Source organism: Pholcus phalangioides, unplaced genomic scaffold (assembly GCF_987345545.1).
Source record: "Pholcus phalangioides strain wild (caught in Gottingen) unplaced genomic scaffold, Ppha-v1.0 ptg000011l_1, whole genome shotgun sequence".
NCBI classification, from domain to species: domain Eukaryota; kingdom Metazoa; phylum Arthropoda; class Arachnida; order Araneae; family Pholcidae; genus Pholcus; species Pholcus phalangioides.
Genome location: NW_028301604.1, coordinates 59,376,839 through 59,403,458, shown reverse-complemented (window position 1 = coordinate 59,403,458; position 26,620 = coordinate 59,376,839). Strand labels below are relative to the sequence as shown.

Genomic DNA, 26,620 nt, shown 5'->3' with positions numbered 1-26,620 from the left:
AAAGTCCATGAGGTTTTTGGATCACGTGATATTTCCCTCTTTCTTGAGGGACATACAAACCGCAGACAAAGGTAACCAATATGGCGATATGGCGACTTCCTGCGTGACTCATGAAAGAAACAAATCTAAATTAAAGAAGCGTAAAAAAGAATTTTTTTTTTCTTTTTGATGGGCGCTAGATATTTCGAAAATTTTCTTGAAATTCAAGTTATTGATCTGCCTGTTTTTGCTTCAAAAATGCTTGATTTAAGCTGCCGGAATTTCTTCAGTGTAATTTATGGGCCCATAATTATTTTCAAAATGTCCTAAACTGTATGGATTGATACAGTTGGATATTATGAGATAATACGTAAACATTAATTTCCATTTTCGTGCTTGAGAAGATATAAATAAACAGTGGAAATCAATGTTATTGCATGAATATCCAACTCAAAAGTAGGTCCGGCTAATTATTTTATATTTACTTTTCTGGGCTTCGTATCTCTAAGGAACTCAATATTTCGAAAATAGAGAATTCAATTCAATTTTTAAAATTATTGATGTGGTCAAAAACCCCCACGAAATTTCCGCATTTCTTCGCTAAAATCGGCAATTTCAACATTGATTTCTATGAGGATCATCCTGTGGCTGTCCCTCAAAGTGATGCTGATGATGATTATGACGTCTATTCAAAATGCCTCATTGTAAGTGTATATATACATAGCCTTAATTGTATATTACACAGTCGCCTTAATTTAAGTATTTGGAGGTCTTCCTATATATAAACGACGCATACGGTACACATATACATTAAGTTTTTTCGATCATTTCCTGTCCAATTTTCTTTCGTTGTGGTACTTTGCTTGCTGGCTGTGTCAAATCCGAAGTTCGTAATGTCGAGAAAACGAAAAGAGAAAACTTTCTCTAATAGAACAAACAAACTAGAAATTTTGAAAGAATTATGGCTAGAATTTTTTAAATTAATGACGAAATTCCATCTTGCAAAACAGTTGAATATCCCTAAGTCAACTTTGAAAACGTTTATTAAACAGAGAAAATAAAATCGAAACCCAAGCTGCTAGTTGCATATCATCTACTGCCAAAAAGAATGAGTTCAAGATGGGAAATTTTCCCAAGCCGAGAAGATTATGTTATACTTTTTTTATGTCATGTCCCAAAGGTAATGTGTGTTCTGCTAAATTTTATTTCTTTAAGTGATTTGAAATGCGATTTAATTTTATTTTTTTCAAGTATAATTGAAATATTTTTTATAACAGAATTGGAACTGCAATTAAACACATTGAATTTTATATTATTTGTTATGTCTGGGGGGGGGGGGGGGAAGAGAAATAATTTTTTTTCTCGATTACTCCACTTTGAACGTCGTATAAACGAGGTTCCGCAACATTTCAGAAACCCAGCCCATAAACTATATATATAATTTCATAATTCAACGCGTGTGATCAGTGCGGCCGCACGGGGCGCCGCTCTGGGAAAGTAGCCAAATCTGAGTTGAAAGAGCTGAAAAAATCTTTGTCGACAAAAAAAAGTGGTAGGGGTGGGGCAAAAACAGGCCATCTGGATATTATGCCGCATTGAACTTTTTAAAAAGTGTCGTTCTCTCCACTGGGAATCGAGCGCTTGGCTGAGCAAATGTCATCATCCATCTTTACTGATGTCACCTGAAGGTCATAGCTGAATTTAAGAGAGGCTGCACTCACGTTACCGTGCGTGTTTTAAGGAAAAGGGGATCGTCTCTCTGTGGTATGATGGTAAGTGCGCTTGCCCGGTATGCAAGAGGTGTTGGGTTCGATTTGAGGTGGAGAGAACGACACTTTTTTCTAAGTTCATCTCGGATTAATATCCAGATAGCCTATTGATTTCATGTATCTTGGCCAAGCAAAAATTATCATCCATTTCTGAGTCTTTTTTTCTGCGACCGAACCGTAGGCGGGGATAGACTTGAAAGTCTAAGGGGGGGGGGGCACGATGATTGCCGGGGGGCGGTGATTGATGATGATGATATCAATTCATATATACGATCAGTTGGCTTTAGATCAGTTATCTTTACCTTTGACGCCATACCCCCCGTATCTCCGCCCATGGACCAAACTTATGCTAGAGGTTTTGGAATGGCTTTTCTCGATGTTCAGCCTAATATTTAGTGATTATTATTTATTATAAAAGTTAAGAAAATCATTTTTTTTATCCTTAAAAATCACGGAAATCACAATAATGTCCCGGAAAATACTGATAATATGGTCACTTTGATATCATTTTTGAAATACTATATGGAGCATCCAGTTTTTCAGCCATTGTTAAAGACGTTCAAACGTGAAGATTGTTTGTTTACGTGAGTATGAAAGCCACAGGAGGATTGTCAAGTGTTTTCTCCATTTATTTCTTCGTTGAGTTGCCTTAGTGGAAGAGCCTAGCAGTTGAATTTTGTAGTAGATTCGGTTGTGAAAGTTCAAGATCAAGAGTGTGTTAGTGACGTTACCAAATCCGATGGCTAACAGAAAGAATCGGATGTCGAAGGATCCACTCGCTGAAGTGATTCTTGATTTTCAATTCTTACTAATAAATATTCTTCATAACATTTTCAGAGTATTTAATTAAATGCAACAATGCATAAGATCATATGGTTTTTCATGGGTGCACCAAGGTATTTCTGACCTTTCTCCTGTTATTCACCCGTTTTCGCTTTTATTTCTTGATTAATATAGTGAAACCTCGATTTAACGAGACTAGATCAAGAGAAACTATCTTGGTAGATGAATGACCGTTATATCGAGGTGACATTATTATGCACCACAAAATTTATGTATATTTATGCTGTTCTTGGCTTAATTTATATGTACTGTGTATTGGCATTGTTAGTACCACAAGAAAATGCACTTGCAAGAATTTATTCACATTTATTCAAATATGAATTTTCTTGATGTGAAACCATGACTACGGGCAACCACCAACAATAACCACACTGCAGCATGGTAAAGCTAGTTGGGGTATTTTAACTAGAATTTTTACAGATTCGGTTTTCCCCCCACAATCTCAAGACGTTTATGAAAATTTGAATGTGTGAACCTATTCGATTTTCCCAAAGACGAATGTGCAATTTAGTAGAGCAAAGGGAATTTACACCTTAAATACACTGGCTTTAAACTCAGAGGGGTAGTCGAGAAAGTACAATAATTTCTAGTATGCAATCTGCAAGGGAGAAAATGCTCTTAAAAATTTGGAAATTCTGTATATTGCCCCTTGTTCAAAGCTGATACAAAATACTTGGTCAGCAGGGCACATATGCATTTTGACGCCCCCATAAGATTGAATTGGAGAATTTTGATCTGCACTGGACCTGTCTACTTTCCTAGTTCTAACACTGTCTTCATTAGCGGATTTTTACCATTTGTTTCTGCAACTCTTCCAGAGGGAGATTAGGCTAGAAATGCGTAGAATTATTGGTTCAACACATGGAATTTTTTTTAATGAAAAATATCCTTCTATTGGTCCCAGAGCATGAAAAAAATTCACATTTTCTTAGATGGCCTTTTACCAATACCAGCACCTCCTTTGTACTTCAAAATAGTGCTACTACTTTCCACGGTCACGAGACAACACAATCGAGGTAGGTGTGGAAAGAAAGGTATGGGAGTTTTTTTTAATATATACTCTTGTTTTTCCCTCCATATTTTTTCTTTTAGAAAAGAATGTGTTCTGTACAATATTAACAAAACAAGATTAATAAAATTTGTACGTGCCCTTTTCTGAAGTTGTAGGTATTTGACACGCTATAGCGCACCCCAGCAGCATCTCTTAACAAAAATAATTTGTAGCTTTAAAAAATATCTTGTTTAATGTAGTTTGTGTTTATGTCTACATTTTCTGTCACTTCAATCAATTCAGTTGCTTAGTGTAAAATTGGTACCAGGTAGCACCAGTACACCAGGAAGTTCATATGCATTGAATATATAAATCATTATGGTTTATTATTTGAGTTTCTTATTTGTTAGCTTAATATTTATTTGAATTATCTTATTGACTTTCAATATTGCTATCAGTAGTTTCTGAATGTTGATGACAGAAAAATACAAGTTTTCATAGCACAGGACCTATAGTTTATTACCCATTTTAAATGGCTTTTCTTTTCTCTCGCTCTAAAAGATTTGGTGCTCTAACCACTCTGCTGTTGTGCTCTAACCAGAATCTTTTATAGTTTCCCCCATTCTTTTCCCACAAAAATAAAATACTATATACAAGAAGTACTTGTCATAAAACGTTATCCTGGTATATTAGTTGGATGCCTCATCCTGGTTACTATGACCTGGGTTATCATGCCCAATAAAGATTCGTGATTTGTGAAATTATTTCTATTTAACAGAATAAATTAAAAACCATATGTTTCGTGATATGTCATATTATATTTATAAATTTTTCAAAGTACATCATTTATGTACCTATAAAAACTGGGAGCATATACAAGAATTGGAAAAATACAATTTGGTAGCAATAAACAGGTAGAATCATGTTATCCAAAAAATTATTTTGAAAGTAATTTCACTGCTCTTCCAAATTATAAGGGGTATTTTTGTAAAATGAGGAATATTTTTTTTATCAGTGAAAGAGAGAGAGAAATAACTCTATTAAAAAAAAGTCATCGAAAATTTACTAGATTAGTTAAGGAGTATTTTCACTCGAGGAAATTTGGAGGAGTAAAATTGAGTTTTGATGTGTGAACAGGGCCGGATTAACTATTAAGCAAAATAAGCACGTGCTTAAGGCTTCAGAAGAAAAGGGGCACCACGGAAAATGATAAAATAGTACATTGTTTTTTAATGTGCAATTTTTTTTCCCAGCATCAACCATCTAGTAGAAAATCATAAAATTGTATGATCACTCTATTTCACAGTTGAAGGTTTTATTGATAGGTTGACCAGGGCCACAACTAAGGAGGGCATGAGGGAGTGGCGTGTTCCGTTGTGTCTAGATTGAGAAGGGCGTCAAGTTTACTTTTTCTGTTGAAAATTATGGGAAGGGAGGGTGCAAAAATGGATACCGATCCTCCCTAAGCGACAGAGTAAATTTGCGTTTCTACTTACGGGCTTGAGTGGGACACAAAAGCAGAGAAACTAAGTTAATTGCAAACAAGAAATCAAGTTAATGCTCAGTTTTAGGATTGAGATTACGCTCTATTTCCATAAAGTAAGCCCAGAGCTGTCTCAACAGCATCTCATAGGCCCCCGGGTAAAATAAATTTTTCTGAGGCCCCTTCCACCTTAGTTATAAATACCTGCCTCCCAATTGCATACTCACTCTCTCCAAAATTTTAATCAGGTCAAATTGTTATGAGGTCTTCCAGACACTTAAGGCTCCTGAGTCATGGCATCGCGAGCTTCAGACAAAAATTTATAATTTTTCTGAACCCCTACCCCACCTAAAAGTACCTGCTTGCCAATTTGCATAGCCTAGGTGAATCAGCATATGCAGTAGATGTTGTTTCTAAACACATAAAAAAAAGGATATGCACTATTTTAAGTGACAAATAATGTAATGTAAACTTCTCCATGAAATATATTACAATAAATGCTTTTTTCGCACTCTCATATGAGTAAAATCATTGATAATGTCATCAAAATATAATTTTTGAGTTAACCCAGCTTCAATACACAATAAAGCCAAAGATTCTTTTTCTTGTAAAAGACTTGAGCGAGCTCTTATGATTTTATCCTATTCAACAAGAAGAATGATCTTTCTCTAGAACAGTTTGATATTGGTTATGTTGTCAATGATGTCTCAACATTTGGAAACGTCTCTTCTAAAACCTCTAGCATTACTTAACATTGTGTCACCAACCTGAACAAAGGAGGAAAATTGTTGCAGTTTGTCTGTAAAGGCATTTGCAAGATCAGATGCATGAAGTTTTGCATTGCGCAAAAAGACTGACACATTCAAACACATTTTTGTCATGGAGTTGATATTGCAATATTTGCATTATACATACTGTCTAAAATCTATTACTGATTGATAAAATATTGAAATAAATGTTTAATAGGGTTTGCTAATAATGTTCACTTTGGAAATAGTATGATGTGATTTTGGGAAAATTCATTGATTTTCTGAAATTTTACCACATAGAATTTATAAAAATTTCAGTAAAATATATAATATTATAAATTTGGACCCCCACTCCCCTAAAACATGGGGTGCTGAGCAAATGTCCATGTTGCTCATGTGGAAATCAGGCCCTATCTACTTACACTCAAAAAATGTAAGCAGATCTAATTGTCATGAAGGACTATGGGTTAACGTTAGGTCAAGGGGATGAGGGGCACCAAAATTACTCGAGTGCTTAGGGCCCTCATATGGGTTAATCCAGCCCTGTGTGTGAATCACACATCTAGATGTGTATTGGCGAACACTGGGTAGAATGATGATGAATAACTATTATATATTCATTTAAATTATACCAAAGCTTTATGTGTATATAATTATTCAAGCTGTAATTTTTTTTATTGTCAGCTTGGTATTGAAATACTAAATTTAGATGAGGATGATGATGAAAGCGATGATAATGACTTGGAAGCTGAACTGAATGATTTGCTGTCTGGCAAAGAAATTAAATCACAGCCAAGAACTTACCAAAAAAGTAAGTGAAAATTTTAGAAACATAATGCATGTTTTTGTGCATATATTAAGGTTATTGTAAGGAGGAGAGTGTGGTTAGACTCTGTGGGTCTGGTCCTCTCGAAACACCAGTTTTTCCAAAAAAAAATTGTGGCTATGGTCCTGAGCTATAGCCTGTTTAAAAGGTTTTTTTTAATTTTTTTTTTAGATTCTCATTTATAACAATTCACCTCTTGTCTACAATTCTTAATTGCATCCTATAGTTGAAAGTTGTTTTCTTGCCTCTAGTCGCAAGCAGATTATTTCTTTTGATAGAGCAACATGTTATCAAAACATTCAAAACAAACTGTACAGGATGTTTCTTGCATAGAATTTTAGGGAATACTGTTTTTTTTTCAAGGACAGGATTGCAGTCACAAGGCAAATTAAATTTTTAGAAGCCATAGAGTACTATAATAGCACAGCTATAGTAAGAAGGAATAAAGTTTTGTTTTTTTTTCCCTTGAATTTTTGTCCCAATCAACTAATACATATATATATATCAGGGTTTGACAAATCCCAAGCATCAGGTGGCAGTGTCGACTAAAAAGTTGTGCTGGCCTAAAATTTTCCATGTGTTGTTACTAAATTTTTTAAAGTCAGATGACAACACAAAATTTTCGAAATTTTTTGTAAGCATGTTAACCGAAATAGAAAAGGGTCTTTAGTCCTGGAAAACATTGTTTTGAACCATTTTTCTCGGGAAGAAAATGCTCTGCTCCAAAGAAATTTGACTGGTGCCAAATTTTTTCGCAATTTGTGAAGCACTGATATATACAGGGTGCAACGCAAACATAATGTATGGACATACAGGCGAGACGTGTTGATCCCAGAGGCATACTTCCAATTAGAAAAAATTTGCAAATAAGGTGCTGTACTAAGATATGTCATTAATGTTGCAAGGAGGGGGGGGGGGTGTATTGTTATTAAAATATAAAAATTAACTTTTCACATACAGTCCCTGTGTGTCCCAAAACTCAATTAGAAAGTTATTGCACTGTCTCTCCTGTTGTCAACAAAATAATTTCATGTTTTCAAGTACAATATGCACTGAGATATTTAAATTTGAAAAACGGTGGAAAGTTGGGAAAAAACAGCATTAAATGTGGGTTTACCCGTATTTAAATCTCTTTTTTTCTAACTTTCCTCTATTGTTTTTAATTGTAATATCTCAATGAATGTTGCACTTGAAAACATGGAATTTTTTTTATGTTGGCAACAGAAGAGACAGGGCAACAACTTTCTAATTGGGTTTTGGCATACACGAGTACTATATAAAAAGTTAATTTTTATATTTTAATAACTATGCAACTCCTTGCAACATGAATGACATGTCTGATCAACGGTTCAGTAAAATGCTATACATCCTATATATTTGTATGTGAAATTGAAGTCAGACTTGTATGGTTATTGTCTGTTTCTCCTATCGCATTACTTTGGGGTATTGATGTATACAAATTGGTTCATTGTAAAATATCTAAAATTGCCAATGAAGTTGATACCCTCCCTTTCTCAAGTCACCTAGGGATTTTTTTCCCAAAGTTGTTGAGTATGCTTGTTATAAAAATTGGTTCACGCAATACTGTACTTAATAACCATCACTTTTAACACATACTTTTAATTTTACTGACAAACAATTATTCTCTTTCCTTACCTCGGATCTGGTATCTCTTTAAGCGGCACATAGTGAAAATACTTTTGCTCATGTAATATCATGAAATACATCATAGGTGGATATGATATATTTTCATTAAGTGCATAGAAAAAACAGCTCCACACTCATAAAATAAAAACTGGAAGTATCATTGCCTCCAAAAGCAGCACTCCATACAGCGCAACACAGGTTGCACAACCCTAGAGATGCCCTGTCCCTGGTTTAGGTAGAGAGCCATCACAATTGGTATGTTTTTCATAAAAAAACTAGATTTTTCCTATGATAATGAAAATAAAACCAGAGTTATTGGATTTTGTAAAACAAATTGATCTGATCAGGTTTTTGTGCTGTTGTGTCTTATTATTTTTAATTCAAAAAACCTTTATTCACAAAGCAATTTAATCTTTTTGTGTAGAATAAAAGAGTCTGAAATTTTCCTTCTGTGAACAGATATTCTTATTCAACAGCTTACTAATTTTTTTATTTAAATTTTCAGGGTCATTGAATGTTGTGGATATACAGGAAGTTGCAATGGATTGTACGGAAGATATTTCTGATGAAGGAAATGAAGATGATCCAATTTCAGATGAAGATGAACTATTGGTAAATATTATGCAGTCAGATATCATATTATACTACTGATGAAAACAAAGTTCTTTTCAGAAAAATAAAAATCCTCTCTTCTTTGTTGCTATGTAAGATGGTGTTTTGTCTTTGCTGAAATTACAAACAGAAATGTCAAACATAGGCAGAGATAGATCTGAAAGTCTGGGGGGGGGGGGGGTGTACGATGGTTATTGCCAAAGGGGCATGATGATGATGTCAGTTCATGTATACGCATATACACTGGATTAGGTGGCTCTGCCTTTGACTCTGAGAGATGCCCCCATATCTCTGTCCAGGATGCCAAACTATGCAAGATGCCAATGACATTGCTGAAAACTAAAACCTGATGTAACTAAATATATATATCTATCAGATCCATTGTGTTCAATGGAGTGCCAAACTGTCTGTAACATTATAATTTTCTCTTGTGTGTAAAACTTTATTGTAAGTGAATATAACTTCTGTGAACTTCCTGCTCATACAGACGAACAAGTGCATTTGGCTTGTACTTCACTACTTTAGTATTCTGGGCACCTGCAACCCACATTGATAAGATACTTCTCTATAGTAGTAAAGGATGTTCAAAGGTGTCATGAGTTCACTACCTGATTCATCCTTGTCTCAATCTTTCCTAGCACAGAGGTGCAATAGAAACAATAATATGACCACAGAACATATTGCTACTGCAGGAAGTACCTCAACAGTGGGTTAATGCACCAACCCTCTCAGTGGGGTGTATATGAAAATAATATTGAACACTGACGTTTGGATTCAGCAATAAACTGCGCGAGGGTCCCGATCTGATTAGTTTGCTTGTGTAGAAAATTACTGTGTTGTGACAAAAATTACCAGAAGTTTTAGTATTCTGCCATTCCATAGTATCCCTCAACAAATATCATGCTTGAATTTCTTAAAAACAATTTAGTTAAAAATAAAAGTTGGAAATAATTTTTCTAATTTTTTTATAACTCAGTGATTAACGATAAACTGTTAAAATCTGAATTTGTCATTTTAGGAACAATTGAATGATCTCACATCTGATAATGCAGCTAGAGAAAATGTAACTACAGACAGTGTAGCTACTGAAAATTGCTCTCCTGAAAAGATGCCAAAAACTGTATCTGAATCTTCAGTGGATGTAAATGTGCTGCAGGATAGATTAAATTTGTATAAACAGGCATTGGAAGCTGCCAAACAGTGTAATGATGCTTCAAGATGCAGAAGATATGTACGAGCAACAAAGGTAAGCATTCATCAAAGCATGCAAAACGAGAAATCATAAAACTGATAAAACTAATTTTTTTTAGTTGTAACACACCAGTTTCACTGCTACAGAGCAATGTTTGACATTCTCTTGTGGAAAGTTACCCTAATTTATGGTATGCAATGTGTGTTATGCATGTTTGTTAGCTTCATTTTCTTTTAGACGCTGGAAAATCTGGTGAAATCTGCTAAATTAGGCAATGCTGTCAAAGAAGAGGATGTTCCTCCAGCAGTATCAATACCTAAGCCAAAAACTTCTAACACAGGTTTTTCTTATAATTTTTCATTAATGTTTTCTTGAGGTAATATAGCATCTGTTCAAAATAGAAATCTAAAAGTTAAACTCTATTCCGCTGCATTAGCTGACATTCCATAAAAATCAGGGAATGCTAGTTTTTAAATGTTAGAGTCTGGTCCATTCCCGGCATTGAAGGAAATTGGAGAGGTTTAATAAAATCACATACATTCAGGAGACCGTTATCAATGTATATTAAAATACTAGAATAAATATGCAAATCAGAATAAAATAACAGTTTTCACTGTAGTAAACATATTGTGCCTAGCAATTTGATGATGATAATGGAAATTAGGAATTTTCTTATCATTCTAACCTAATTATCTCCAGACTAATACAAAATAAAGATACTGTGTTTTGCATGTTTTTTCTTCTAAATACAATGCCATATGCGTCAACTTTAAACTGCATGTTCAGAGATTGAAGAAATATGTGATTGCTTTTGTATTACAATATCAAACACAAAGGATCCTAAAATGCAGATAACAGATGAGGTTCAAATCAGCCAATTCAATGGATTCTTCGGTGGAGTCCAGATATTTAAGAATTTTCCAGAATATTTGACTCAAATTTCTTGGCTTGCCGAACAATATAATAATATGGTATATGTCTTCTAGTTGAAACAATTTGATCAAAAGGTACAGCAATATCCTGAAGTTATTCTATAACAGAACTACAATAAGCATGTGAGTCAAATTTGTGTAAGTCTGGGTGCAATTTTCTATACAAATACATATAAATATTACTTAATCTGGACCAAATGCCTTGTGACTGCAAGCCAGTCTATAAAAAATCTGTATTCCCTAAAATCTGTGCAAATGAGAGTCATGTGTTAAACACTTCAAATGTTTCGATAACACCTTGGTCCATTGAAAGAAATGAGCTGTTTGTGTTTGGAGGTACAACTTTTTTTTTCAGCCATGAATTTAAATTAATTGAGAGTTGCAAACCAGGTGCATTTGTCATCAAAGAGCATCACATTAAACATTTTTTTTAAGATTTTAGGTGTGAAATTGTTACCTTCTCTACAAAAACAACAATTGCCATACACAAACCTTGTGATTCCGTTTCTAAATCACAGCAACGTTTCTATCTTTATATACTGTATAGTGTCTCAAAAATCTGCAGTTTCATTATATATGATGTTCTGATTGGATAAAAAAATTCTATATTTCACTTAATAATCTCTACTATCTCAGCAATAACCCTGTGATTATGAATGAATTTTAAAAATTGTATTATAATATTTGTCACATATTCACTTCCAGAAATTACTGTAATTCACTTCAACTTTTTTTGTGCTCTCACATGTGTTTACAGATGAATATGTTTTAGCTTTGATTTTTTTTTTTTCATGTGTTGTAGAAAAACTAGAAGCAAGTTGTCATGAAAATATATTACCTTTGCCACGTGAACCTGAATCAGTATTGCCTTGTACATTATCTTCGCCTGTGCAGACAGGTAATACAAAGATACTAAAACAGTGTGTTTATCATTACAAAAAAAAGAAAATTTTCAAGTGCTCAAAAAGTTTTAAAATAAGCGAGAAAGTCAATATGTCCTATAATTTGGCTTTGCTTTTTGACGTATAGTAGCCACCGCTTATAAGAATAAAATCGGCAAAACGAAAACCAAACGCTGTTTTAGCATAGGAAAATCATTGGTTATAAGAATCAAATTAGTTTTTCTCAAAAACTGCCTCCATTTATCTCAGTAGTGGGAACTTTTAGCATATTTTTGATTATTCACAACATTATTTAAAGGACTACTTATTGTCACTTTTATCTTTGTAATAAAACCATCCCATATTGAATGTTGCCTTCTCCATCCCCACCCCCCAAAACAGTAAAGATTACGGCTTTGTAGTAAAGTGAGCTCACTTCCATGGATGGCAAAACTAATCCGCAAAAATTTTATGGTTAAAAGACTTTTTTTTTGTGAAAGAAGTTACTGATAAGCGAATCTATCTAGAGCAGTGTTTCCCAAAGTGCGCAATATCCACTAGAAGATAAAAAGGTTCAGAGGGTGGTAGAAGCTACGGGTATGACATAGGATCCTATGGGTTGGCTTGAGTTATGGGTAGGCAATGATTTAAAAAATATTCTTAAGAAGGGGGCAATGGAACAAAAAGTTTGGAAACCTCTGATTCAGAGTTATGTGCAAGACAATAGTCATGGCCTATATATTGGAGCAGAGCCCCTACCCTGTAATTTTTGGCAAGTCCCTGGGCCACTCTATAATGAATTTATAAAGTGAAAAAACAAAAAATGACAAGAATCATCCTGGGTCCCAGGGCTGGAGCTCTGTCTAGAAGAGTAACAGAAAAAAAATTTGGTTATAAGAATCAACTGCTCATAAGAATCAAAATGGCTGAACCAAATGTGATTCTTATAAGCGGTAGCTACTGTATCACATGCTTTTTCTAATCTACAAACCATTGCTGAATTCACCAATGATGTGCGACAAATGAGGGAACACTTGAGGTTATCTGAAATAATGTGCACATGCTAAACAGCAGTCAGTAACTGCTCTGTAGGGTTAAAGGATAATACTGAGGACCAAGAAATCATCATCCACAATATGAATGTTGTAGATACTGGTGATTTGTGCTATTCCAGGGGATATGCTGAGATGCATCATTTAAAATACCCTGATGTTTGTATTGTTCCCATCATACATTGCATTTATTATTTATGTGTTTACTTTTATAGTCTATGTGTTGACTTTTATAGTCTATGTGTTGACTTTTATAGTCTATGTGTTTACTTTTATAGTCTATGTGTTTACTTTTATAGACATGCAGTTGTTTGCATAATATTAAATTGAATAGATTTATGTCTATTACTTAACCACATATTTATTTAGTGTAACTTTTATATATGTTTTGTACTTCATGGTCTTTTTCCTCTAATTTCATCTACTAAAGTTCACCATAATTCCTGTTTTGTTTGTCTAACGTCGCAAATACAATTTAAGTTCATATTATCTATTTTCTTTATGTGTATGAAGATGAATAAATGAACATTTCTCACACTTTCAGTCTCAAATATACAGTCCCAACTCAAATTAAGGAGAGATCAATACAAATTAGCTGCAATACAGGCAAAAAAAGGTGGTGATATTGAAACAGCAATGAATTATGTGAAAATTGTTAAGGTAATTGCTATGAATATAAGAATTTTTATTTCATCTAATAAATGTCTTTTCTAGCTGTCTTAAATGTCTTAAAAGCTGTCAAGAGAAGATAGTTGCGGAAGTATCAAGGTTTTTTCCTGCTTGGCCAATAGCAATCTAATCAGTTTTTCATGTTATATGTGTTATTGTATGCATTCACCCTAATTTTAATTACTCAGATGCATATCAACAGATACAACCCTGCCCTGCAAAGTTAGCTATTGTTTTACTGTATTCAGAAAGATAAACAATAATAAGCTACAAATTGGTGACTGTTAGAAAAATAATCTTTTTATTGATGAAATACCTTGTTTTTTCAATAGAAATGGTGCTGAAAAATGTTCTAACACATTGTTCAATATGTGAGACTGTGCTAAATTCCAACATTGAATAGGAAAATTGATCTTTAAATCTGGGAACAAGTGCCACAGATTTCAATATAGTTACATCCAGACCATTTATCTCAGTGTCAAAGGAAAATACTCCCAAAATTTTGCATTTTATGGGATTTTAAATTAAATTTTTCCTTTCACATATGTTTTATCAATGCCACAAGGCTTAACCTAGCTCTCTTATAATATCAAGTTTTTTAACAAGTGCTTTACTTCTGATGTGCAGATGTTATATGGCTAAATCAAGAAATTTGTTAAATCAGGAAGTGTTGGATTGAGGTTTAGAGTTATATGTTTATATATTACAGAAAACTTTTCCAAAGAGTCAAAACATATTCATATACAGGGTGCATAGCTAACAGCATGCACCACATTTTACTGGCAAACCATTGATCTTAGACATAGAGGCATACTTTCAATTAAAAAAGTATCCAAATAACATGTAGAACTCAGATACGTCATTCATGTTGCAAGGGGTTGTATAGTTATTAAAATAAAATAAAAATTAGCCTTTTATACGAACATCCTGTGCTCAAAAACCCAATTAGAAAGTTGTTACCCTGTCACTTATGAGGCCAACAAAAAAATTTCATGTTTCTGAGTGCAATATTTGCAGAGATATTTGGATTCAAAAAATGGAGAAAAGTTTAGAAAAAACAGCAAAAACTAATAAAATGTTTTTTATCCTCATTTATGCTGTTGGAATTTTTTAATGTGGATTTTTTTGGCATCAGGAGAGACAGGGCAAACATTTCTGATTGAGTTTTTGAGCACAGGATGTCCGTATAGAAAGTTAATTTCTTTATTTTAATAACTATACAACCCCTTGCAATATGAATGGCATATATGAGGTCCACACATTATTTAGATACTTTTTCTAATTGGGAGATATGCATCTAGGATCAACGGTTCGCCAGTAATTTGTGGTGTAATATGTTAGCTATGCACCCTGTATATGTGCTCTTGTAATATCTTCCACAGAAATTTGATGCTGTCATTGCTGCAGAAGCTAATGGTGAACCTGTTGATCTCACTAATATGCCCCCACCACCAGATATGACAATTCAGAGCCATCCAAAAGGTTAGTTTATTGGAATATCAGCAAATTCTGTACTCATTATAATTAAAATACCTCTGGCAACACTGGTATTTGTACATTTAGGGCCTCCTCACAAGGGGATACTGAAGTCGATCTTGAGTAGCCATGACTAGAGAATCCAGGTGGCATGAACGAGTTGAGTTACCCATTCTCCCTTTCACGACACTACTAACGCTACTAAAAAAAAATCAAAGCTTGGGTAAATGAATAAAAATGACATAGTGTTTAGTTTACCTTCTTATCTTCCTGCCCTCTTATACCGGGATAGAAAAAAAATCAAATTTCTAGTGGAGAAGATAGTATTATTATTTTTATATTATAAATAATTGTTATCCTACACCATAATCTCCATTATAAAATTATAAAATATGAATTATAGAAGAAAATTACAGGAACATCCATACATTGAAAATATTATTCATTGTATGTAGACTATTCGTTTTTCAGCATAGGACTGTCGTAAGAGCATTGTGCCCCCCCCCCCGCTAATTGATTTTTCTGATGCCCTCCACCTGACTAGAAACCTGCGTACAAATTCACATCATGTTCACTTTCAAAAAATTTGATCCAGATTTCATTTTCATGAGGCCCTTGGGTCATGCGTTAAGACGGCAGTTTTTCTGCCACATAATTACAGGAATTGTATTTCAAATTCATGGCATTCTATGGAATTAGGAAATGAGAGACACCTGGAATTAACCCCGTACCATACTTACATTAGGGATATCACAATTTAAGGAATGTGTGAGCCCTGGTGAGAGAGTTATTACCTATAGGTAAGTCAAATTCATGTAGTAAATATCCATTATTTTGAGCAAGTGGTAGTTTTATCAGATGAAGAAGCTTTATTTTGATAAAAGCAGACCATGTTGTTACCATATGAAGAGAAAATATTACTGTGTTTATCTTTGCGGGGTTATTGAATTTTTTCTATATTCTTCCCCACGCATGTGTATACATGATCTATATTTGCATTCCAGTTTAGGAAGATTATGGGGGAGGGGGTGCATCAGAAAGTATTTCTAGAAAAAATATAAGTTAAATCCTACACGTAGTCACCCATCGTACAACCTAGAATGGTGGAAGTATCAGTAAATACTATGGGGTCGTGCTACAAAAATGTTCATTCAACTAGCATACCATGTTGCCAGTGACTCAGTAGGATATTTTGCCGCCAATACTTCAATATCCTAGTGTGAGAAGCACCATAGCAATATACATGTCGGTTCACTTGGTGTCCTATCAGTCACCAGACTTCAGTATCCCTGTGTGAGGATGCCCTTACTCATTATCTCAATTACATTTTCAGGAGAATTAATTCTACTTAAATTATCAAAATTGTTTTCTTTCAATTGACTAGTCTAACAAAGGTTTTTTATACTACTTTGTCTTATTAATATTTTACTTTTACATTTAATAGAATCATCTCTTGCCAAGCCTTTGGAAATTCATAGAGAGGGAAATGCACAAGTTTCAGAAACATCAGAATTAGAAGCAGCTGCTATGGAAGCAGCAAAAGGTAAATTGAAGACATATTTTGTTTCAGTATTTTGATAATTTGTTATAATTTGAGGTAGAATAAATGGACTATGGTGATTAATATGCAAGTTTAATTTTAATATAATATAAAAAAATTAATATACACATTTTAAAAATGAAAACAAGAAAATATACGCACTCTGCCCAAAAAACTTACTTGTTTCTTATATCAGGAGTTTTCAGACTGTGCCCCACCAATCTTTGTCAGCAGGCGCCATGATGGCTCTGACAAAGGTTTTTCGAAGAAATTTTTTGTTAAACTAATCTAGGGAGCAATGGATAAGTGTTGATCAAGGAATAGGGTGCCGTGGGTGGAAAAAGTTGGAGGACCCCTGTCCTATATCATGTATGGGCAAAACTGTTAAGTTAGTTCAAAGAAATTTCTAGTTTAGCTAACCCTTTATTATGACTGGCTTTTTTCCTAAAGTCTTTTGATAGGTGTTTTTTTTTTAAAATCTAGTTGAATAGAGTGGAACAATTTATTGAAATTTATTTTTAATATTTGTACTTTAATTGTATCTTAGAGCCAGTTGACCCAAACTTGTTCAAAGTACCTGCACCACCTAGCAGTGCTCTTGAGGCATTGGAGCAACGTCTGCAAAGATATTGTTCTACAAGGGATGCAGCAAAAGCAGAGGGAAATAGTAGTAAAGCTAGGCGATTACAGCGAATTGTTCAGGTATTTATGTTGTATTGTTCATGTGTGTGATTCTTATAATTTATACAAATATAAGGGCCACAAACAGGTAAATTGCCCAAGGAGGTGGCCGAAAAAATTTGCTCATAAAAAATATTAATGTCAAATATAACCAAAATATCCAATATGAAAGCATATATACCACCAAAAAATATATATAATACACTGTGTGTGTGTGCCCATAGAAATGATTATTTTTGTTTTAAATAAATGTAGATAGCTTTTCGATTCATCCCATTATGTATATCTTATTTCATTTTAAATGTATCTATTGTGTTAGAATTTACCATCCCCAGAGGTAAGCTATTTCATTTATTAACAACCCTATTATAGAAAAACTCCCTGCAACACCACAATCTGGAATTGTCCCCTACTAAGCGAGCCCCCTTGTCAAAGCAATTGATTGGCGGTGTATTAATAACTCATGCTCCATCCTGTCTATTCCATTGAAAATTTTAAACACTGCGATTATATCCCCTTGACATATGTGTTCCTTCAGTGTAAACATATTCAAGAAATCAAGTCTTTTGTCACAGCTCAAACCTTGTGTGTTGGTAGGTTGAACAAAGCCGTGGAAGAATGGCTTCAGGAGAACGTGAAGATACCTTTGTAAGAATGAAAACGAGCATTCTATTCACTTTTTTGACCACTTCTGAACAATGGTCAGAAAACCTAAGCTGCTTGCCAATGAGAATTCCCAAATCGGTGACCCTAGTTGTATCTGGGACAACCATAAATGATTACAATGCTTTATGGAAATTTCAGAATTTCCATAAATGGGGATGTGAATGAAGTAATTTTTAGTTGTTTTTTTATTAAGTATGCAAAGATGAATTTCTACCAATATAATTGGTGGATTATATTATAATTATTATTAACAGAAAGTTACTTTGTATCAATATTTACTTAATGGCCGAAAACTTGAAATCTCATTTATTCTGGATTCATTAAATATTGCAGGATATCAATCAAAAAATATTGTGCATTTACCTTAGAATTATTTTTCTTTATCATGATTTGATAATTGAATATGCTAATTTTCTCTATTTTTTTGTGGCAGCAATATGAAGTTGCTATTAAGCATTACAAAATTGGGAAAACAGTTGATTTTGAAGAACTGCCCTGTCCTCCAGGTGAGCTCTATCTCTTAATTGTAAATATTTTCTTTAAACCAAGAAATTCAAGGATACATAGCTGCCAAGTCTCCCGAATTTTCCAGGAATCTTTCGAATTTTAGCTTCATCCTCGACCTCCCGAAAAGTTCTTAAATCTCCCAAATTTTTACGATAATCACAAAAAATCCCTAATTGTCCCTAAAAATTCCCTACTTCATTTAAAAAATCCCCGCTTCCAAAAACAATCCCTAAGGAATTTGTTGTGGTGCATGAAGTCTTTTGCCTTTGTTTTTTTCCCCCTTTCGAAATGACGTCACTCTTCGTAAATGGGGAAATTCCTTTTTTAAGGAAGTTTAACAAACCCTCTGATGGTAACAAGAAATTTTTTGTCTTATCGTGCAGGGAAATATTTTAGCAGCCAATAGTCCTGGATAATAGTTGAAGATTATAGTGGCGCGCATGTAGTCAAAATTTCTTTTGTTGAAGTTACGTACGTGTGATATAACAAAACATGAATACTGATAAGCAAAAACATATTTAATCAATTTTAAAGGTATGTATTCCCCAATGAATTTCCTTTCATCAAACCTTCCAGAAAAAGGCTGACTTTTCCTTTTTGTACAAGTTGTGTTACAGGCATAAAGATCGGTCATGGTGGAAAGACTGACATTACTCGTGAAATGAAAAAACAAAGCAAGTGTCACAAAAAGTCAGCGTTCTTAAAAAATTGATGCTTTTTTCCCCTTCATCTTCCGATGATTTTAGGATCATTCGAGCAGAATGTTTGTTCACATTATTTCTGATTGAACACAATATTTATTTTTTTAGATCACCATTTTCAAGTTTTGGCTCCCAATTTCACTTGTTTTTTGCGTAGGGATTTTATTCCCAAGAGTTTAACTTCCATGTGTGTAAAATCCCGATTTTATTTGACTTCAATTTTTGAGTAGGGATTTTATTCCCTATGCTTTAACTTTTATGTGTGGAAAATCCCTTTTGTATTTATCAGGGAGTGGTTTTAGCATAAAATACGGGTCCCCGCCAAAATCTCCCTAATTTTCATTTTCAAAAGTTGGCAGCTATGAGAATATATATAAATGTTCTTGAATAATAAATTACATGACGTGAAATTTTCATAGTCATTTTTATTTCTGTTCTTTTTTCTTAGGCTTTCCACCAATTCCAGTCAGTAGTGAATCTATCTTTTCAAGTTCCTCTCTTGTCAAACCTAAAGATCAACCACCCGCAGAAAAGCCCGCTGATTACAAATCGCATCCAAAATCCAGTGAGCCTTCTACATCATCTGGGAAGCACCCTAGAAGTAAGAAAACTTTAGCAAGATATTTTGAGGAAAAATTTAAATGCATGAGCAAGACAAACAAAAAAAAGCAAAAAATATGCGTATATCAGTATATCATACATTTATAATTAGTTTCAGTTTCATCAATGATATACTGAAGTATGATTTTCATGCTTATTTGTCTGTATGACATTTTTCAGTTCAACGAGCTAACACATCCTCGATTTTGGATAGACAGCTGCGTTTTCTATTAGAAAGGCAGAAATTATTTCGTCAAGCAGCATTAGAGTCAAAAAAGAAAGGAGATATTCAACAAGCAAAACACTACCTGGCTTTGAGTAAAGTAAGTTTTTATTTTTCTGAAAAAGAGTAATTTTCCGCTTTTCAGCCGGTGCCAAGTAAGTTGTACAGGGAAAAGTGTTTGTGATTGAGAAATAAACTTTGCAAAATATCTGGACTTGTCAATGCTGAAATAAGAAGCCTTTAAGGAGGCGATATATCTTGTCAATGACGCTTAAAGGGTTAGCATTTGATGGGATCTTTTAAAAATATTATTTTTTCATATTTTTATTCTTTAATTTGTTTTTTAAATATTCATAGGGGTTTGAATCCATGATTGAGGCAACTAAGAATGGTTTGCCCATAGACTCGAGTACAGTAAGTTCAAAATTTAGAGTTTCATATTTATTGTTGTATGACTGTTAATGATAATTGTGAGACAAAACAAGTGATGATGCCAATGTGACTTAGGATTACTATAGGGATATGAACTATTTACACTTGTACAGAATTCATTTAAAAAAATTAACCAGAAAGTATGCATTAATTTAACAAATTTTTTTCAGACATGCTTTTTAATTTCAACTTTCATAGATTCCAACACCTCCCCAGCTTGAAGCTGATTTTGTAATCATCAACAAATCGGAAGTTAGTGATATGTCCAGTGAAGTTAGTAGCAGTGAATTGTTTCCAACTTTGGAAAAGGAGCTGCAACATCAAATTGAGGTAAATATCAATAACTTGATATTAAGTCAGGTTTTAGTATAATTTTATGGAATAAATTTAATAATAATTGCCATATTTGCTGGACTTGATATGATAACTTTCAAGAAGACTTGATGGCTAAAAGATGACTTTCCATATAAGGTGGCACCTCTCTATCTTTTTTTTTATGAGGTAAACTTTGTGAAAAGACCATTATCAAATGAGAGCTGGAGAGAGAAAAATTCACAGTTAAGCAATAGCATTAAAAATTTGTCATGTATACTACCCATAATTTTCTGTTGTATAAATCATGGTAATTACAATTGTAAATTTAATTACCTCCAGTTTAGATACTGCAGCTTGAAGAATGGGGTGCTTCTATCTCTTCACCATCTCTAGCTTCTCATGCAATAGTGTCATTGGTTTGCTGATGTGTTTGGAATGTTAAATGGTTTCGAATCAAACATGATTTCTGGGCTTATGTTTTCTTACACTATATAGCCATAAGTCATAGGGCACTTTGGAGTTCAGGGATTTTTTTGAATATTTAGAAAAATACTTGTTCTGGAAATTTGGTCATGTAAACCCTATACCTGTATTAATAATTTCCATTGAAAATTTAGTCATGACTGCATTTAGGGAGCCAACAAAAAATTAAAGAAGAAAAAAATTTTTTTGATCAACCCTGCATCAGAAAAAGCTACGAGTAATTTGTAACTCGTCTAGTCAAAATATTTTATTTGCTATTTTTAATATTTGTATGCATTTCTTTCTTGAAAATTGCATGTATTTTCACAAGGATGCCACTACTTCTAAAAATTCCAATGTCCATCACACGTTTTTTGCTTATAACAAATGGTTTGGACTTGGGCCATTAGTTATGATCAAAGGCAAAATAAATGCTGGTGTATATGAAGATGTGCTGGACAATAGCATGCTTCCCACATTGTGACAACAGTTCAGGATAGGCTCTTTCCTTTATCAGCAGAATAATGCTGTATCCTCACAACATAGGGCTATCTCTACATGGTTTGAAGATAATTATATAGAAGTGTTGCAGTGATTTGCTCAAAGCCCAGATGTGAATCCCATTGAGCATCTTTGGGATGAACTGGAGCACCGGTTGCATTGCAAGAAGAATGGCATACAATTCAGCCGATTGTATATCAAAACCCGATTGAGGGCCTACCTTGATGAATAGATACTGTCATAAAAGCAAAAGGGCAGTCCTACACCATACTAGAAGCTTATATTTGACTGAAACAATGTCAAAAGAAATGTAAATATGTTTGATTACATGGTGCTGTTATCTTGTTGTTTATATAGCTTTTATGTAATTGAGTTGCCTATTTTATTTGCCTATGATTTTAATGTGATGATGGGTGTTTTTTGTCAGTCATGATAATAGTACTTTTCTGTATAAAATGCGAAATTTCTCCCACCTACATTCACAAATTAATTTAATTAAACAAAATCACAATGTATTTCTCATTATATTATAATAAAATTGTATTGTATGTTTTCAACTTTTTTGTAGCTGGTGATAATAAAACAAACATGATTAAAATAAATCATAATTTTATAGATGTGCTGTCGTAATAAAGAACATTTTATGCGTCTGGGTGATGTTACATCAGGTTCCAAGTTTGAAAAACTTGCATTAGAGACCAAGAAAGATTTAGCCTATCTACAGCATCTGTGGAGAAACAATGAGCCAGTTCCTATTTTTCATTATGAGACACGATTGTTTTCCCTAGTACAGTAAGTTTTGCTATATATATTATGTGTGTATTTGTACACTTTGATTATACAGGTTATTCTGTAGCAATGGACTTTTGGCCCCTGGACAGTTAACTGAGTCAGAGCTCCTCGTTTTTGACAATATAGCAAAAAACAAACTTTACTTTTATTTTTTATTTCTACAATAGGTGAGGTTGACGATGAATGCTCAGAAAGAGAATTCGGAAAAATAAATGTTTTTTTCTCCTACAATATTGTTACTTAATCCATAATTATCATAGAACTGAAACTTGGCTTGAGTTGAACTTAAGGTTTATGTAATTTCTATGCCTGATATATTTCTATTTTATGTCTATAAATTTTACAATGCAGATATATATTCATCAATCTATTTTTAATAGGTGTAACACCGATTTGTCAGATAGTGACATTGAAATCGCTGTTGAACGTGGAATCAACTTTCCAGGTAAAGAATAGCCTGCATTTATTGCATATGAAAACTAAGCAAAAATGAGAATAAACTGTTACTGTTGTGTGACCAGTCTGATATAATCATCCTACATTTCAACATGCACAGAATATAACCATTTTTATTTTCTTGCAGGCAAACCTGATGAATTGGATTCATATGTAAAAGTAGAATTCACTATTCCGACAGTAAGTAAATTCCATACTGTTAATAATTGTAGTATATGTATTGATATACATTGATAGGTTGAATAGAAAATTGGTATTGGTACCTGAAAGATTTTATTTGTGATTGTTAAATTGGTGTCTAAGGATGCTAAGAATTTTCAGATTTCATGACAGTATCTTCCAATGTGGAAAGGGGTCACTTAGTCCAGGAAAGTTAAAAAAAAAATTAGTTGGGACAGTTTTTCTTTAAAAAAATATATTTTTGTGGGTCCTAAGAAATTTGGTTGGTGCATAATTTTTTTTATTCGTCAAGCTCTGTGCTCTAAAATCTTTCTGTGGTTAATATGATTCCTCTTTCAATAGAATATGAAAATTTTTCCAGTTTCTTAACTTCTTCCTTCCGTACAGGGATGACCTTTCATGAACTATGCTTGCAGGTTTCTGGGGGTGTTCCAATTTTTCAAAAAAAAAATGTATATTCATTCTACAGTATTACTAATTCAGGATTTCTTTTATTTGCAGGAATGTCCACAGCGTGCAAAAACTGCTGTTATTAAAAACACAAATAATCCTGGTGAGTGTTGTTATAAATGTTGAAAAATGGTGGTCAGGCTCAACGGCACAAACTACTTTTTAATATAATAATAATAACGTGATCCTCACGTATTCCCAAGGGATCAGCATGATCCGTCCAGGGAATTTGTTGGAGTTAGTAAACATCCATGCCCGAACCGGGATTCGAACCCAGATCTGCACAGTGAGAAGCTAGTTCCCTAACCACTCGACTGCCAGGCGGCATCATCATATTGTCATACATCAATATTGTGTTGAGAGCTCAGTCCACCTGTATCTATGAAGATATACCTATACACATGTGAATAATTATTTTTTTTGTTCTAATTATGAGAGGTTCTATTGCTTATAGGGTTTATCTCAAATTTCGATAACATATTCCATAACCAGGTTTTATGAAGTGATTTTCAAACACTTTGTTTCATTTATAAGATTTATAAGTTGTTGATTAATTTAGAAGCTTAGATTCTTTGAAGTTTTATAGTAATAATTTGTTGGTTTTTTTTCAGAGTTCAAACAGAATTTCAAGTTTGAAATTAATAGGAAGAGCCGCTCACAAATGAGGCAGTTCAAGAAACCAGTTTTAAAATTTGAAGTTTTCTCTAAAGGGTCAGTCTATTTTTTTCTGGTAAAATTTGTCTGGTAAAAATCGAATCATAGTTCCCCAAACTTTTTGTTCCATTGCCCCCTTCTTCAGAAATTTTTTTTTCTCATCACTCCCTTTCCCGACTCAAGTGAACCCATGGGATCCTATGTTATATTTGTAGCTTCTTCCCCCCAAACCATTCCCCACCAGGGGACGATATTGCCCGATTTGGGAAACACTAGTTTAAATCTATGAGTGCTACATTTATCAATGGTTTTTGGACTTCTCATATTGTTTTAGAAATACTTTTGCATAGCAGCAAAATGCTCTTTCTGTTGATACAAATTGTACTAAGAATATTTTTCCTCACATTAAAGACATCTATATGATTTTTTGTAATTACAGATGGTTTTTCAAAGGTGACACATTGTTGGGTACTGTAACAATCAAGCCTGTTGCATTAGAAACCAAATGTTCAATTCATGATTGCTTTGATGTGAGTTGTTTGTTTAAATACTACAGTAATATAAAAAATTAGTTTTGTTAGAATAAAAGAGAGGATGAGAGAAGTGAATGAATGTGGTTGAATAGGAATTTTTAATTTTTTATATAGAGAATAGAGAACAGGTATGATTTATACCTGTATATACGCATGCTGTTTAGAGTGACTAATTCTAGGGCAAAAGATAATATATGTAGGAGGGGGGGTCGTTTAAAGTTTCTGATGAGGCATTTAATTTCTTCACCAGTGGTGGGTTCAAAGCCAACTGGCTTGAAGTGAGCATTCATAATAGGATGGGAAAGAAAATTATTAACCATGGCTCTGCCATTGTGGTATGTCACTGCTGGTTGATTTCTATTGGGTGAAAACTGCGTTTCAAAACAGTCAGTAAAAGTGTCAGCTATTTGATTTTCTTCATAATCAAGTTTACTATTGTTATAAATTCTATTAATGCTGCAATTATGAGGTTCACATATTTTTATGGCCTTTCGACAAGTCGTACTTGTTCAACAAAATTTCTAAATCAATCGATTGATGAAAGAATGAATTTCGTTTTTAATTTTTCTCTCCAGTGTATTTAATATAATTTTTTAAACTCTTCTTCGCGTTCTTAGTCAAATTTCCATTCTTCCAGTTCTTTGCCAGACACAAATACATAGCAAGCTTTCTTTTTCTTGCATAGATAGGTAACGCTTCCTTAGTTCTCTTTGGTGGATATTGAACCTTCAATTTTTTTTAATGTAAATAACTCTGCATTTAGAGAAACTATGATTTATTTATTTTGGCATCATGCTGTACGTAATTTTATCTTTTTTTACTTAAGTTTAATTATGCCAGTAATATTTCATTTTTATTGCTTTTATATATATATATATATATTTTTCTAGCTCATGGATGGTAGAAAATCTTGTGGGGGAAAACTGCAAGTCAGGATAAGAATTCGAGATCCTCTTTTAGTGAAGCAAGTAGAGGAAGTTCGAGAAAAATGGCTTGTTATAGGAAATTGAATTTCCACACCAGTGATATGCTTTTTTTTATTTTTTATTATTTTTTTTGAGTAAACATATTTTTATGCTGAATTAGTTATTAATTATGTATAAATATATATTTTACAGTGCATATAAAGATTTGAACTGCTCAAAACGCAAATAAAGGATATTTTTGTGAAAATAAAATATATATAAGACTACTTTTTCTCTACTTAAAGACTAAAATGCTCTATAAGGCTTCTTAGTGTCATTGTTTTGATATAGTTATAATAATTTCATATTCAGATTTTCTGGTATTTATTTATGTATACTCTTATATATACATGTGAGGCTTTTGAGATCACATGATATTTTCCTCCTTCAGCAAAGGATCTGAGAGGCATGCAAACCATATCCAAAGTAGCAAACATGACTTCGGATGCTCATGAAAGAAAAAAATATAGATTAAATAAATATATATAGAAATGAATAGAATTCACACAAGTCATGTCAAGGCTTTTTAGAGCTATAGTGAAATTGGTACTTTCAACATTGAATTCTATGACAATCATCGTGTGTTTGGTCCTCAAATTAACGTTGATGATGATGTCCAAGCAAAAAGCCCCATATTTATATATTGATTAAATTTTGAAAGCAAATGCTTTTTTTCAAATTGTTACTTAGTCAGTATGATTGAATTTCAAGTAATTCTGAAAAATTTCATTAACAATGTCAAACTTTCTTTGCTTGGATTTGATTATAGAAAAAAATATTGTCTTATTTATCAGTTTTATAACATTAGACATTGATGTCTTATTTTATATTTTGCACTTGTTGAATAAATTGAAGAATTCA

General features: G+C 33.3%; 1 protein-coding gene across 3 annotated transcripts; it reads left to right on the top strand.

Annotated features, from left to right (window-relative positions):
• Positions 1-1,685: 1,685 nt before the first annotated feature.
• l(2)gd1 (lethal (2) giant discs 1) lies at positions 1,686-26,620 on the top strand. Of its 3 annotated transcripts, none has more exons than XM_089239806.1 (22): positions 1,686-1,751; positions 6,499-6,625; positions 8,793-8,899; positions 9,918-10,145; positions 10,329-10,431; positions 11,826-11,921; positions 13,501-13,616; positions 15,008-15,107; positions 16,546-16,644; positions 17,189-17,343; positions 18,422-18,494; positions 19,645-19,797; positions 19,977-20,119; positions 20,377-20,433; positions 20,650-20,781; positions 22,346-22,521; positions 22,902-22,966; positions 23,105-23,157; positions 23,659-23,710; positions 24,219-24,318; positions 24,701-24,791; positions 25,685-26,620. In XM_089239806.1, exons 1-22 carry the CDS (start codon positions 1,746-1,748, stop codon positions 25,802-25,804), a joined length of 2,352 nt encoding a protein of 783 aa, XP_089095932.1. In that variant the 5' UTR covers positions 1,686-1,745; the 3' UTR covers positions 25,805-26,620. The 3 variants fall into 3 exon arrangements, with proteins under 3 accessions (XP_089095932.1, XP_089095929.1, XP_089095931.1); XM_089239803.1 differs by lacking the exon at positions 1,686-1,751 and adding an exon at positions 2,303-2,532; XM_089239805.1 differs by lacking the exon at positions 1,686-1,751 and adding an exon at positions 2,571-2,644.